The sequence below is a fragment of the Hylobates moloch genome, unplaced genomic scaffold (genome assembly GCF_009828535.3).
Source record: "Hylobates moloch isolate HMO894 unplaced genomic scaffold, HMol_V3 SCAFFOLD_22, whole genome shotgun sequence".
Taxonomy (NCBI): Eukaryota; Metazoa; Chordata; class Mammalia; order Primates; family Hylobatidae; genus Hylobates; species Hylobates moloch.
This window is the reverse complement of record NW_026652297.1, coordinates 31,288,933-31,302,232: the sequence shown is the minus strand read 5'-3', so window position 1 is coordinate 31,302,232 and position 13,300 is coordinate 31,288,933. Positions and strand designations below refer to the sequence as shown.

At 49.6% G+C, this 13,300-nt stretch overlaps 2 protein-coding genes across 2 annotated transcripts in view; one reads left to right on the top strand and one right to left on the bottom strand.

Annotated features, from left to right (window-relative positions):
• Positions 1-3,912, bottom strand: part of DPYSL2 (dihydropyrimidinase like 2) — a 122,890-nt gene extending 118,978 nt beyond the window's left edge. The window contains exon 1 of the mRNA XM_032144501.2: positions 3,263-3,912. Within this exon, the coding sequence (XP_032000392.1) occupies positions 3,263-3,616 (354 nt within the window). The 5' untranslated portion in view covers positions 3,617-3,912. The remainder of the gene's footprint in view (positions 1-3,262) is intronic.
• A 58-nt stretch (positions 3,913-3,970) lies between these two features.
• PNMA2 (PNMA family member 2) lies at positions 3,971-13,193 on the top strand. Its single transcript, XM_032144503.2, has 3 exons — positions 3,971-4,124; positions 8,242-8,371; positions 8,675-13,193. The coding sequence occupies exon 3, from the start codon at positions 9,163-9,165 to the stop codon at positions 10,255-10,257; it is 1,095 nt and encodes a 364-aa protein (XP_032000394.1). The 5' UTR covers positions 3,971-4,124; positions 8,242-8,371; positions 8,675-9,162; the 3' UTR covers positions 10,258-13,193.
• The last annotated feature ends 107 nt before the right edge of the window (positions 13,194-13,300 follow it).

Below are 13,300 nucleotides of genomic sequence, written 5' to 3'. Positions count from 1 at the left end.
GAGTAGGGATGATGTTGTACAGTTAGAGGGCAGCACAGCGCTGGGCTCCCAGGGCCAGAAGAGACTCAACACAGGGAGAAGGGATGGGGACCCAGATGGAAGGGAGCACCAGAAAGCACTTCACAGACTCAGTAACATTGCCAAGCTCAGCAGCACTGTGCAGTTCACTCAGTGGCACCTGCCCTGGAGAGGAGGAGAATCACTCCCTGTCACTCCAGCCTGCATAGGTTGTTTGCTGCTGGGAAAAGGGCCTAGAGGCCCCTTTGGAAAGCATTCTTATGGTCCAGTATCGCTGGTGGAGCCACTGGTTCTGGCTACACTGTGTCTGGGGTGGAATGGAGGAAGCGAAGAGGCTGAAGGACCCCTGGGCACTGACAAGGGAGGATTGGGCCAACAGAGATGCCTTTCTTCTCCCTCTTCCAAGAGGCTCAGAGTCTTTCAAGGTGGTAATCAATGTAACCTCACTGAAGCCCAAAGTGGACTTACAGGGAAAAGAGAGTAACAAGATAGAGGCTTTCCCCATTCACAACCACTATGCCAGCTCTTTCTCTCTGCCAAAATCTGACATGCCAAGTCACGCCACACCCATCGCTTTCTGGTGCTGTCTGGCTCACACTCTGATCATAATTTCATTTAGTTCCTGCAAATACACATGTCCAACATCTCTCATCTTCCATGAGCCATGTGGCATGTGGGTCAAGGAAGCCTATTCTCTCCCTTCCCAAAGCCTTGTTAGGGGAACAGCAGGCCTCTTAGTGCAACAGATGAGCAAAGCCACATCTGACCATACATTAGTAACACATAAATAAAGCTGCAAGAGAGGAGGGATGGTGTGAGTCAGGGTCCCAGGATCCACCCATTCTCAATCTCCCCCACCTTTCTCTGTGCCAGGGCTTCCAATTAGAATGCACAGAGATGCTGGCACTCACCCAACTCATTCGCTGAAAACTAACTAATGACAAGTCAACTCAGTCAAAATGGTGGGCCAATTAAGCTTTTCGGAAGTCACATTGTTATAAATATAAACACATATACAGCCACAGCCTTTCCCCTTTTGTACAGACATGAAATATTGAAACATTGCAAGTACTGATCCAGGTAAATGCTCTTAGTCATGAATGACAAAATCTCATTGAATAGGCCTTATATGATAAGACAAGATTAAACATGAAAATTCAGGGGAAGGTGCTGCAGAAAGGCCAAGCTAGAATCGCCCTCTGTTACTAATAACTGGGCAACTGAAGCCAATGTGGATTGCAATCTAAAACTCCCTTGCGGTTTGTTTATTTTCTCTTCAAATCTCTCCCTCTGTGTGCTTTAGTTTGACAATTTAGAATTTCAAATATCTAAGCTTCCAAATGACCAAGAAAAAAGAAGTGTTATTCAACCCGATGAAACTATGCCTTTCAGACTTGAGTTCTAATTCATGACAGGGGTGGCCACTTTCAACCCCTATCCTCTGATCTGCCATTTTTTACATGATTTCTTCTTTATTCTCCAGTTGTTTTTCTGCTTCCTCTAGGACATCAGAATCACCAGCACAACTCGCCATGCATGAGGCTACTCACTCAACCGTGATGCTATATGATTTTGGCCCTCACTCAATGTATTCACATAGGGAAGTGTTTCACACACACTCACTCAGCTTTCAGGGTGAGTTACATTATTAGAAACTTTTACTTCAATTGTCTGATCACTTGGAACAAAGCAAGTGTTTTGGATTTAGGTTCTTCTGGTTGACTCATAGTGAAATATGGATATGAGACACTCCCTTATATGAATAAATTAGAGGGCAGGGCTGGGGGTGGATATAAATTATTAGTTATGTCACCTTTTACAAACGACAGCAAATGGCTTATTTTTCCTAGACTTGACCCTACAAAAGTCAGAAGCTGCAAAAGTCTACGTCACATCAGCAAACAGTCAAATCATGCCCCAACCATCATCACCAATTCTGAATTGTTCTCAAAGGCTGTCACTGTAAGTACACAAATGTAAATGCTTGTGGAATCCCTCGCTGAATATGTATAGACCACTCCCAACTACTCTGGAAGCCCTCTGAGAAGAAGAAAACCTCTTGCACTTTGTATAACTAACCTTCCCCCTGCCCTACAAGGCAAGGCGCACAATAGGTATTCAATCAATAATCATTCATTGATTGACTTCTCATTTTTACCAGCAGGCATGAGAAAGAAACAGAAAACGTGTTAAAACATTTTGCATTGTAAATTATCAGTTAAGAAATTAAGGCTGTGGAAAAGAATTACACCAGTGTAAGGATCACTCAGATAAAGAAAGAATTGTGGTGTGAGATTATTACTGCGCTGAAAATGCTCACTGTTCATATTTGTCAGAAAGTGACAAACATTTTCTAAAATCAAGCGTGACCAAATTGGCCTTTGTTTTCCCCATTAACACAATAAGAGGGGGTTTAGTCTTCTTCGACAGTCTATTTCGAATGTGAGGGGTTTTCCCCCTTTTCTTGTCTTTTTGACCCTTTGAACATAATCCACTTAGTTCCCCGCTTCCTAAAGCGCCTTCCACATAGCGGTTTGGGGAGCGCTCTGTAAAGCCCTGGCTGAAACACTTATTGGAACTTTGCTCCCCACATAGGCTATTTAGGAGCGTCTCGGTTTCCTCGGGCGACTCCACGGCCTCCCTGGCTCTTCCCACGCTGCGAGCAGGAGTCAAGGGCGGTGCGGTGCTCAGAATGGGGTCCGGGGGGCGCTGACCGTGGTCCTGGCCTCGGAGCTCGGGACGTGAGCGCAGAAGGCGCTGGCGGAGGCTGCGGGGAGCGGCCGTCGGAACCCCCGCCCCTCCCGACCACAGGGGAGCCGCGGGCCTTCACGCAAAGCCTCCACCGCACGCTCTGAGCCGCCTCAAAAAAAGGGTGGGGCACCCAGCCGCAGATGCAATCGGAAGCCGCCCGGGAGGGTTTCAGAAGAATGGAACCGCGGCCAACCCCCTCCCAGGCGACCACCGCCCGCCCCAGCAGGGGATCAGCCCATCCCCTATGCCCACCCCCCACCTCTCAAGCTCAAGGAGACGCGGGCAGCCTTTGTGGGCGCACGGCCGCCCACCGCCCAGCCCGAGCCTCGCCGCACCCTGCGCGGAGAAAGGGCGGGTAGGGCGGTGTGCGCGTGCAGATGCGGGAGGCGAGGTCCAGGGCGGGGCATGAAGGCGGGCGTGCCGGGCTCAGGGGCGAGGGAGGGGCGATCCCCGCGCCCCGTCCTCCGTCTCCACCCCCCACCCCCACACCGACCTGGTCGTTGATGTTCTGCAGGGCTTCTTTGCCTGAGGCCCTCCGGATCTCCACCTTCCGGCCCGATTCAACAGATGGCTCCCCGCCGGCGCGCCGGCCCTGCCGCGAGTACGGCGGCTGCGGGTCCGGGCCCAAGTGGGCGACGTCCCGCTGCTGAGCCACCACCTGCCCCGAGCCCCGGCCCACCGACAGCGAGTCGAAGTCGATGGTCTTGTTCTCCGAGGACCCTTCCACCGGGCAGAACATGCCACAGAATTTCTGCCGGGGCTTGGGGCTGCCGGAGCCCAGGTTTTTAAAAAAGGCAGGGACCTCTTCGTCCTCTGCCGCCTTCCCGGATTGCTTTCTCTCGGCCATGGCTCGGGGGCTCGGGGAGGGTCCTCGCCGTCCGTCCGTCCGTCTGCCAGTCCCTAAGTCTCCCTCGCTGTGTGCACAAGCCCCCTAGCTGCTGCCGCGGCTGCCGTTCGCCGCCCACCGCAAGGTGCACAGAAAGGAAGGAGGGCTGGCGAGCCGGCGACCCACCCTCCCGGTCCCTCCCCCTGACCCCGCTTCTCCCCTCCCTGCCCACGCCCCCCGCGGCTACAGCGCGAGCTCTGGGAAGCGGCAAAGTTGGATCTGGGAGGGCGTCCGCTGCGGCTGCGGGAGCCGAGAGGCTGCCAGTTCCCGGCAGCACCGGGAGGAGGGAGGCGCGGGCGGGGCGCGGCGCCGGGGAGGGGAGCGGCGCGCAGGGGAGGGCTGGAGGGGAGGGAAGGAGAGAGAGGGGAGGGCGGCACCGCCCCTAGCCCCGCGCTCCGGAAGTGAAGCGGCCAGACCACCAGCTAATGGATGCGGAGCGGAGGGCCCGCTGACCGCTCTCCGCGCCTGGGTAAGTATCGGGCAGGGCACGCGGAGTGAGGACCCGAGGACGCAGCCCCCGGCCCCAGTGCCCATCTCCTCCACCTGCCTGGCCCAGGCGCCTCTGCCCCGCCGCATGGCGGAGGTGGGCCGGGGGCGAGGGCGCACTGTGGATAGGGGTCCCGCCCCGTTACCCTGGGTGTGAGCTGATGGATGGGAAAAGGAGACAAGCCGGGCGCCAGGCTACTCAGGGTGTGGGAAGGGGGATGGCACTGAAGATGAACAAGGATAGCACAGGCAGGGTGGACAGGAGGGGGGCAGCCAAGACGCAGGACACCCAAGCTTCAGTTTGTCCACTCGCCTTGGCAGGCTGCAGGGAGCAGAGACGGAAACGAGAAGGTTCCCGCTTCGTGCATCCACTTTGGTGTGGTTGGGGTGACGGAGGAGTGGGGGGGCACACAACATGGCGGGAAGAAATGCAGAGGGGCGTAGCAGATGGGAGTGGAATATATAAAGAGACGCAGGTCTGCGGTCCATGGGGGTGTAGCAAAGAGTGCAGTCGGGAATTCCAGCCCAGTGCCACGACTTAAAGAGGGGGTGCAGACCGGCTCTATTGCGCAAGGCGCCTTGGACCGTGTCTGCGCCACTGCGCCAAGAAGGGCGCAGGAACGTGTCGCGATTTGGTTTATTCTTCTTCCCCCACCAAAAAAAAAAAAAAAAGTGAGGGAAAAAACAAATTGAACCCCCCTCCCCAAATCTCCAGCTTTTCCCCTTGCCCCAGTGCCCCGCCTGATTCCCCCGCCCTGTTGCGCACTGCGCCACAGCCGCGGCGTTTCCCAGGTTACCAGATGCCACGTGTTTGGGGAGTAAGTGCGAGTGCGCATCTGGTGCGGAGTAGGAGGTAGGATGTGGGCTGTGAGTGCATGAATTGTGTGGGGCCAAGCAGGAGAAAGGTGTGTAGGAACTTGGTGTGTGTGTGCAGTAGGTGAGCCACGGCCACCGGGTTGGTAAGTAACCAGGGGGTAATTAGATTTGTGTGCCTAACACGGTCAGTGCGGGTCCTTCATTGCTTATTCCCGTCTCCACGTCCTTTCCGCGTATCAGTCCCTGCCTCTGCGCGATGACAGCTCCGCCTCTCTTTCCACAGTGGCAAAACCCTGCAGAAATGGTGCCCCTCCTTTGGTGGCCCGGGAGGGAGTTCTGGGCATGCTCAGTAACCAGGGTGGGTTTGGGCTGAGAGGCCGTTTACCGCAGGGCCACCGCGTAGGGCCGTGTAACCAGGGATCCAGTCCCATTGTCAGCCCAGGATTAAATGCGGTTACCAACCACCCCCACCGTCCAATTGTGAGAGATAGTTTGGTGAATATAGTTACATCTGGTGGACAACCAGTCGCAGTTTGAAGATCAGCCCACCGTGATAGGTGGAAAGGCGTCTCCGGATGAGAAACAGAGACTGAGGAAGAAGAATATAGGAGTGGAGGGGCTGAGAGAACCGGAGGCGGCATTTTGGACTTAGCGCCTGATGTGCTTTGCATTTGAATAAAGCATTTGAAAAAAGCGCTTCCAACTGAATTACATCATTTCCTACTCACAGCCCCACTGTGAGATGCGTGCCTTATCAGCACTGCTTTCCAGGTTAGGAAACAGATTTAGAGAGCTTGGGGCGCATAGCCAAGGTTGGGTATTTAGTTAAGTGATCCAACAGTTCCAGTGGGGTCTTCCACCTCAAAGTCTGGCTTCTTTTCCAGCTTGTCCTGTGACCCCCTTTATGTGAGAAAATACAAAGTTTTTCTATTTCTACCGTATCCAGATATTTCCGTCCGTGGCCCTATTGTATATCAAGGGTGTTTCTTGCCATGTTTTTATTTGAAGGTCACACTGCAGGTCACATTGGGAGAAAGAGTCATCTGAAGACAGCCTAACTTCAGCATAGCAGTCATTCTGTAGACCGTAGAGATGCTTTTTCCTGGGGAGTGTCTTTTTACATTCCCTGTTTCCTCTAAATATCCCAGTGGGGAGGAATGTTGCCCCTAGCTGTTTTTTTATTTTTGTTTTTGTTTTCAGACAGAGTCTCACACTGTCACCCAGGCTGGAATGCAATGGTGCAAACACAGCTCACTGTAGCCTTGACCCGCTCGGCTTAAGCAGTCCTCCCTCCTCAGCCTCCCAAGTAGTTGGGACTACAGGCGAGTGCCACACGCCCAGCTAATTTTTTTATTTTTCCTTTTTGTAGAGACAGGGTCACACTATGTTGCTGGTCTCAAACTCCTGGGCTCAAGTGATCCCCCCGCCTTGGCCTCCCAAAGTGCTGGGTTTACAGGTGTAAGGCACTGCACCTGGCCCTCCCCCACAGTCCCCACATTTTAGAAAGGAAAAGTCAGGCATAGAGAAGTCAGCAGTCTCAGGTCTCTGGGGCTCCTGGGCACAGGGGTGAAGCAGCATTTTGCCCTCCTGGCTCTCTGGCACCCCTGGTGCCTTCAGCACCTCCCAGAAGACTCAGGAGATGTGCCCACAGCAGGAGCACTGCTGATAGAGTTACAGGACAGCATTGTGACGTATGGCCCCCATTCGAATTGATGAAGATGTTTAGGCCAAGGGGGAAATGGTTGTAGCCCCTTAACACACACTCTGCAGCAGTAACTGGGAGGTATTAGGAACTCTAACTTTTTTTTTTTTGAGACAAAGTCTTGCTCTGTTACTCAGGTTAGAGTGCAGTGGTGCAATCTCGGCTCACTGCAACTTCCACCTCCCAGGTCCAAGCGATTCTCCTGCCTCAGCCTCCCAAGTAGCTGGGATTACAGGCACGCGCCACCACACCCAGCTAATTTTTGTATTTTTGGTAGAGACGGGGTTTGGCCATGTTGGCCAGGCTGGTTTCGAACTCCTGACCTTAGGTGATCTACCTGCCTCGGCTTCCCAAAGTGCTGGGATTACAGGCATGAGTCACCACGCCTGGCCAACTCTAATTTTTTTTACGTTCTCTAATCCTCACAGGTTCTCCAGAACAAAATCCTTGATAGGTGTGCTTCCTCTTTTTTTTCTTTTTTCTCAAATGATGGGTTAAAGTTCAAATGTTAGGAAAGGCTAGGTGTGGTGGTTCAAGTGTGTAATTCAGCACTGTGAGAGGCTGTGGCAGGAGGATTTCTTGAGCCCAGGAGTTTGAGACCAGGCTGAACAACGTAAGGAGACTCCGTCTCTACACAAAATTAAAAAACTAGCCAGGCATGGTGGCATGTGCCTGTGGTCCCAGGTACTCAGGAGGTCGAGGTGGGAGGATTGCTTCAGCCCAGGAGAGATCAAGGCTACAGTGAGCCGTATATACACCACTGCATTCCAGCCTAGGCAACAGAGTGATACCCTGTCTCAAAAAACAGAAACAGAAACAAATGCTTGGAGAGTGTTGTGTTAGTAACTTAATGTCTTAGTCTATTTTGTGTTGCTATAAAGGAATACCTGAGGCTGGATAATTTATAAAGAAAAGAGGTTTATTTGGGTCACAGTTCTGCAGGCTGTACAAGAAGTATGGTGCTGACATCTGCATCAGGTGACCCCTCAGGAAGCTTCCAGTCATAGCAGAAAGCAAAGAGGGAGGAGATGTGGCAAGAAAGGGAGCAAGAGTGAGGGGAGGGAGATGGCAGTCTGTTTTTAACAATCAGATCTCAGGGAAGCTAATAGAACAAGAACCCACTCATTACCCCAAGAATGGCACCAAGCCATTCATAAGGGATCCACTCTAATGACCCAAACACATCCCACCAGGCCCCACCTCCAACACTGGGGATCACATTTCAGCATAAGATTTGGAGGGGACAAAACTTCAAACTATTTCACATACCATTCATAGCAAAGCAAAGCCCAAATGTGTGTTTGCAAAGCCTTACAGACACAACAAAAGAGAATTAATTCATAATTCCCAATTTAACTTAGTCGGCCCTGAGATTTTTTTCCCCGAATTGTTATACCTAGATTAAACTATTTTTAAACGTTTGAGTGATTCCTCATTAGTTTTGTTAATCAAAGAGGTAAAGCAACTTAATATTGAGTAGTATTGTGAAGGATTGTCATATTTTTGAATAAGTGCATTAACGGTCTTCCTACTGAATATTCATGAAGCATAAATACCTGTTCTTACTGTTTATGTGTAACAGGGCAGCTTGGCTTGGCTGGAGCTAAGAGCCAGACACACCACTGTGTGGAAGTGGGTGATGTCTTCCTGTGCTAAAAGGTGAATAAATAAGCTCCTCACCTCTCGCGGAACACTCGGGAACACATCAACAGGTATTTAACCACATCTCCTGATTTCATCTTTCAATGGCAAAGACCTTGAATCTTGTCCTTAACTGGGGCTCAGACATTAATCAACAGGTCTGATGAGCATATGGTGGGGACACCAGATTTCATTGGAGTCCTCAAGAGAAAAAAAGTCACAGTGAGCAAAGAAGGGGTCTGACAGAGTGGGACAAATGCAAGCACAGTGTAAAGCAGAACCGCCATCTGCCCCCAGTTCCATTCCAGACTAGAGCATGGATGCTTCCAGGGAAAGAGAGTGCTGTGTAGTAAAACTGAACATTGTTTCACCAGGGGTCCAAGCCGCCCCGCTGGGAGGCTTCTCTCCAAGAGTTCTGGGTGCCAGAGTGGAAGGCATTTTCCCACCAACTGGAGAGAGACGAAACATCAGAGACCAGGAGGCTGTGGAGAAAGCAGCTGTCTCAGGTGCCTCAACTATCAGAGAAGGGTCAGCACCACGTGGCTGCCAGCATCTTTGAGAAAATCATTGGCAACCGGACTTCAGAGCTGCGGGCAGAGGTGTGGTTAGAACTGAGACACGACCTGCCCATCTGGGTCAGGCCTAAAGACAAGAAGTCCTGAGTTCTTGCCACTGAGTAGGCCAGGGTCATTTGTCCAGAAAACTTTGTGACTGTCTTTGAGTGACCTAGTCTGGGACCCATTCATTGGTGGGTTCTAAGGTTAGAAGCTCATCCAGGATATTTTCAATACTAAGTCAGTGCATAGCTGCACCACTAACAAATTGGTGCCCGTAGAGTCAGAGTGGGTCAATTCTTAGGACAATGGCACTGGCACTGTTAGAGGACTGGTGCAGGATAATGAGTGTGGATGAGCAGAAGTCACTGATGGTTATGGGGATACCGGCGGACTATGAGGAGGTTGAGATTCAGGAGGTCCTTCAGGAGACTTTAAAGTCTCTGGGCAGGTATAGACTACTTGGCAAGATATTCCGGAAGCAGGAGAATGCCAATGCTGTCTTACTAGAGCTTCTGGAAGATACTGATGTCTCGGCCATTCCCAGTGAGGTCCAGGGAAAGGGGGGTGTCTGGAAGGTGATCTTTAAGACCCCTAATCAGGACACTGAGTTTCTTGAAAGATTGAACCTCTTTCTAGAAAAAGAGGGGCAGACGGTCTCGGGCATGTTTCGAGCCCTGGGGCACGAGGGCGTGTCTCCAGCCACTGTGCCCTGCATCTCACCAGAATTACTGGCCCATTTGTTGGGACAGGCAATGGCACACGCGCCTCAGCCCCTGCTACCCATGAGATACCGGAAACTGCGAGTATTCTCGGGGAGTGCTGTCCCAGCCCCAGAGGAAGAGCCCTTTGATATCTGGTTGGAACAGGCCACGGAGATAGTCAAAGAGTGGCCAGTAACAGAGGCAGAAAAGAAAAGGTGGCTGGCGGAAAGTCTGCGGGGCCCTGCCCTGGACCTCATGCACATAGTGCAGGCAGACAACCCGTCCATCAGTGTAGAAGAGTGTTTGGAGGCCTTTAAGCAAGTGTTTGGGAGCCTAGAGAGCCGCAGGACAGCCCAGGTGAGGTATCTGAAGACCTATCAGGAGGAAGGAGAGAAGGTCTCAGCCTATGTGTTACGGTTAGAAACCCTGCTCCGGAGAGCAGTGGAGAAACGCGCCATCCCTCGGCGTATTGCGGACCAGGTCCGCCTGGAGCAGGTCATGGCTGGGGCCACTCTTAACCAGATGCTGTGGTGCCGGCTTAGGGAGCTGAAGGATCAGGGCCCGCCCCCCAGCTTCCTTGAGCTAATGAAGGTAATACGGGAAGAAGAGGAGGAAGAGGCCTCCTTTGAGAATGAGAGTATTGAAGAGCCAGAGGAAGGAGATGGCTATGGCCGCTGGAATCATGAGGGAGACGACTGAAAACCACCTGGCGGCAGAACCCACAGCCAGTGGGCTAAGACCTTTAAAAATTCTTTTTCTTTAATGTATGGGACTGAAATCAAAGCATGAAAGCCAATTATTGACCTTCCTTCCTTCCCTCCCTTCTCTCCTCCTCTCCTCTCCTCTCCTTCCTTCCTTTTTTCTTTTTCTCTTTCTTCTTTATTTCTTGGGTCTCACTCTCATCACCCAGGCTGGAGTGCAGTGGCACAACAATCTCGGCTCGCTGCAGCCTTGACTTCCCAGGATCAGGCTCAGGTGATCCTCACACCTTAGCCTCCCAAGTACCTGGGACTACAGGCACGCATCACCATGCCTAGCTATTCTTTTGTATTTTTGGTAGAGACAGGGTTTTGCTGTGTTGCTCAGGCTGGTCTGGAACTCCTAGGCTCAAATGATGTGCCCAACTTGGCCTCCCAAAGTGCTGGGATTACAGGCATGAACCACCATGCCTGGCCCTTGATTTTTCTTTTTAAGAAAAAAATATCTAGGAGTTTCTTAGACCCTATGTAGATTATTAATGAACAAAAGATTAAACTCCAAATATTAGATAGTAAGCCTGAAGGAATCTGAAACAGTTGTACTTCCAATTTTCTTTAAATAATCCCAAATAGACCAGAATTGGCCCATACTATAGAAGAAAGAATTGGCAGTCAAAAACAAATACCTTTTGTAATGTTTGAAAAATAAAGCTGTTTGACTTGTCAGGTGTTTTCCTTTCTCAAATCAGCAAATTCTCTCTGAGTGCTTGGCTTTGTGAGACACCGTACAAGGAGTTACAAGACTACAACTATAACCTGCAGTTGAGCAATTATAAACCTACAAAATGGGCCCTGCCCTCAGAGAGGTTCCAGTCTAGATGAGGCTATGATCTAGACAGGTAAAAGGCTAACTAACCCTTTGTGTAAGTAAGTTCATCACCCCAGTAAAAGTGTCATCACCCAGTGAATAGGACCATCTCTGCCTGCAGATTTTTGTTGTTGTCGTTGTTGTTTTAACCTGGGAAGTGTTCTTCCTGCCTTTCTGCTAGGTGTCAGATAGATGGTCCCAGAACTAGGTGCTGTGTCGGGCCCTGAAGACACAGATGACTCAACCTAAGCTTTGCTTTCCAGAGGTCCACAGCCTGAGAGGTGTCCCCAAAGAAAGGGGAACATGAGGGGACAGCATGCTCGAGAGCAGGGGTGTTTAGGGCAGGTTTGGATTTAGTGAGCAGGCTGGTTTGCTTAGAGAAGGTTTTTAGTGGCAACAAAGGACGAAGAGGAGAGAAAAGGAACTCACATTTATTGAGGGCCTACTGTGTGCAAAGTGTTTCATGTATATCTCGTTGAATGTATACAGCCACCCTGTTGTGGTATAATTTTGCTGTTTATAAAGAGAAAGAAACTGAAGCTCAGATGGGTTAAGTGGTCTCCTCAACACCAAAATGCTAAGAAGTGATGGAGCCTAGACAGAAGCCCAGAACTTTCTGACTCACACTAGTCCATCCTCTACCATCATGATGACTTTCAAATTGTGCTCTGCAGTTCCGCAGAGATTTTCTAGCAGTTCCATCTCCAAAATGTATTTTAAACTCTTTATTTTTTTTAATTATCATTATTATTATTTTGAGACTGGGTCTTGCTCTATCGCCCAGGCTGGAGTGCAGTGGCGCAATCTCAGCTCACTGCAACCTCTGCCTCCCAGGTTCAAGCGATTCTCGTGCCTCAGCCTCCCGAGTAGCTGGGATTACAGGCACCCACCACCACGCCTGGCTAATTTTTGTATTTTTAGTAGAAACAGGGTTTCACCATGTTGGCCAGGCTGGTCTCGAACTCCTGACCTCAAGTGATCCACTCACCTCAGCTTCCCAAAATGCTAGGATTACAGGTGTGAGCCACCATGCCCGGGCTAAACTCTTTAAATCTCTAGTAAATAGCAGCTAGATTCAAATGGGCTGATAACCAAATTTTAACACATCAGCATTCACCACCAGGTTTACTTTTATTTCCAGATTGGCTCATTTTGTGCAGACCTTAGAGCAAAGTTTCCTTTATGGTATCTGTGTACATATCCGAACTTCTTTTAATTTGTTCATAGATTTTAAAAGCGGTAGCACCACATGGCTGTTTAGATCAGACCTGTGTATTTAGGTCAGACCTGTGTATCACGTAAGCGTGTGAGTGCAGTGCAGATGAGCACCATTTAGTTGTATGTGCTAGGCAAAGCTCCACCACAGTTGACGTGTAGTCTTGTGGTAGATTTGTGCATACTGTAAGCAAATTGCTTAGCTTCTCTAGACATCAGTTTCCACATCTGAAAAATAAGAAGATGAGTACACGGTTGTTATGAACAAATGACTTAATGCTTTTTAAGCACGTTGCATGACATCTGGAACACAGAAAGCCCTCAATACATTGAAGCTGTTAGGATTTTCACGATGTTCCTGTCTGCTCAATGCATGCTTTCTTTATTGTTCTGACAGTTGTGTGGTAACAAGTTAATATGCTTCCAGTTGACTTCCAGTCTACCCTGGTGTTAGAAACCGTTTCAGCTCTTATTGTAAATTTGAGTGCTTGTTGTTTTTTATATTTGTGATGACTCTTCCAGCAGTTGTTGACAATTGTTAGAGGTTTGACTTTTAAATAATTACTTATTTTTTCTGATTGTGGTTCAGTTTAACTGAAGAATATCCTGAGATTGTAAGAAAAGCATTTTTTAAAAGGTATCACTTGTGATCATTTATCTTTCTAAAGTATATTTTTAATACTGTTCCACCAAAGTGATGCAGTGGTTAACATGACACCCTAATTTCATGTGTTTTTGTATTTATTAAAATGGTTTCATTGTCATTTATTGACAGTATACAAAGTAAAATGTTATAAATGTGAAGTTATAAAATAAATATATGCTAATAAAATCCTGAGTTTTTCTGATTCCTATATTGTGGCATCTATAAACTACTGCCTGAAGAAGGAGCTTTGTTACTGAAAAATTTTGAGAGATAAGTTGAGAAAATAAAGCTAAAGCCAAAAGGTCTTAGAATCCT